The 1990-nt window shown below is 69.2% G+C and overlaps 1 protein-coding gene across 1 annotated transcript in view; it reads left to right on the plus strand.

The window, feature by feature from the left end:
- RNF123 (ring finger protein 123) overlaps positions 1-1990 on the plus strand; it is a 42800-nt gene that overhangs the window by 35802 nt on the left and 5008 nt on the right. Inside the window, exons 19-22 of the mRNA XM_015568281.1 lie at positions 509-583; positions 706-793; positions 877-964; positions 1040-1124. Of these exons, the coding sequence (XP_015423767.1) occupies positions 509-583; positions 706-793; positions 877-964; positions 1040-1124 (336 nt within the window). The remainder of the gene's footprint in view (positions 1-508; positions 584-705; positions 794-876; positions 965-1039; positions 1125-1990) is intronic.

The following is a 1990-nucleotide window of genomic DNA, read 5'->3' on the forward strand; positions in this document are numbered from 1 at the left end:
CTCGGTTGCCCGGGACACGCATTTGCTGGCGCCACCCGGCAGAGCCCGGCAGCCCCTCCCTGGCACTGGGGGGAAACAGACCACACAGATCCCTGCTCTCACTTCCTGCTGGTGGCCTCTCACCCAGCGCCTGGCACTGCCACAGGGGGTGGCACTGTCTCTGTAGATCACAGCGAGGGGCCACACGGGAGCCCCAGCTTCATGCAGACCCTGGTTCCAGGCAGGGTGGGTGGTTGTGTTTGGGTCGGGCTGTGGGCTGTGGCCTGCGCTGCCCCCCCTCGGACCCAGGTGCAAGCTCTGTCCTCGGACAGCGCTGGAGGTGCCCCGAGGGCTCGGGTAGCGCCCCGCTGGGAACCCCTCCCCACAGCGATCTGGCCTCAGCCTTTCATCGGCCGCCGCTGAATGCTGAGCCCAAAGACCCCGGGGCCGGCTCCGGCCCCGACTGACCCCGGGAGCCAGCTCCGGAGACCTTAGCCTGCCCCCCCTCCCCCTCCCCCTCCCCTTGCAGGCTACGAGGAGACCCTGACCCGCCTGGCTGCCATCCTTGCCAAGCACTTTGCCGACACACGCATCGTGGGCACTGGTGAGGTGCCCACAGGGGGCACGGGGGGCGGAGGGGGGAGGGCCCCTCTGGCTGGCTGTTTTCTGCATGAAACGCTGCCAGATGGGCACGAGGCCCCGCTGAGGCCTGCCCTGCCCCCGCAGACATCCGTGACTCGCTGATGCAGGCGCTGGCCAGCTACGTCTGCTACCCACACTCCCTGCGGGCCGTGGAGCGCATCCCTGAGGAGCAGTGAGTGGGGCTGGGGGAGGGCAGGTCCCTGCCCCCACAGCCCCGCGCAGCCTCACCTGTGCCCGCCACCCTTGCCCTGGCAGGCGCGTCGCCATGGTGAGGAGCCTCCTGGCTCCCTACGAGCAGCGGCCCTGGGCGCAGACCAACTGGATCCTGGTGCGGCTCTGGAAGGTGAGTGGGCTCGAGGGCGCGGGGCTGGGCCGCACGAAGGGGCCTGCGCGCTGACCCGCACCGATCCTGCCGCAGGGCTGTGGGTTCGGGTACCGCTACACACGGCTGCCCCACCTGCTGAAGATCAAGCCCGAGGATGCCAACCTGCCCAGCCTGCAGAGTGAGTGCCCGGCGGGCGGGGCGCCGTGCCCACTGCTCCCGGCTGCAGACTTCCCCTCCTTCCAGCCCCAAGTCCCTGTCTGTCCCTGGGGGTATCCCCTTCGTCCTGCCAGGGGGCTCCTCGCCTTGCTCCCATCCCACTGGTGCCCGGGGGCCTGAAGCTCTTATGGGTCACAGTCAAGAGGGACAGGTCTTCCCAGGGGCTCTCTGACCTCCTTGCCCCAGCACGTGTCCTTCTGCCCTTCTCTGCCACCTGCCTGGCTGCCTGAGTCCAGGGCACAGACGGACGGGGCGAGCTCCAGGGTTCTCGGGGCTTCCTGGGGGAAGGGGCATTTGGTTGGCGCATAGGCTGCGCTGTCCTGGGGTCCTGGTCTGGCAAAGCCGGGGTCTGGGCCCAGCTTGTCTGCCTGCTGCGCGCTGTGCGCACCCTGCCAGGCGCTCTCTCTGGCCCACCTGGTGCGTTCTGCCTGGGGGGGACAGTGTTTTGGCCTGAAGGGGGTCCTGGAGGCCCAGTGCCTTATGCAAAGTCACCGGGTGAGTCCTTGCCAGCGGCCTTGGCCTTGCCTGGAGGGTGGGACTGAGCTGCAAGTGGAGAGGGGCAGGGCTGGCATCCTGCGGCTGCGGGAACTATTGATCTGCGTGGGGGAGGGAGGCTGCGGGCTCTGGTTACTGCTGCCTGTCAGCCAGGCTTGGCGCCCACCACCTCGGCCACGTGCCAAGGCCAGGCAAGGGCAGCAGAGGGCGGCAGAGGGCGGCAGGACGCCAAGGAGGCTCTTGAGGAAGCTGGCCTCAAGCCAGCAGGGCGCCAGTTTCCGTCCCGGCCTTGCTCTCCCTGACGCCCGCGGCGGAGGACATGCTGGGCCGGGC

Source organism: Myotis davidii, unplaced genomic scaffold (assembly GCF_000327345.1).
Source record: "Myotis davidii unplaced genomic scaffold, ASM32734v1 scaffold663, whole genome shotgun sequence".
Taxonomy (NCBI): Eukaryota; Metazoa; Chordata; class Mammalia; order Chiroptera; family Vespertilionidae; genus Myotis; species Myotis davidii.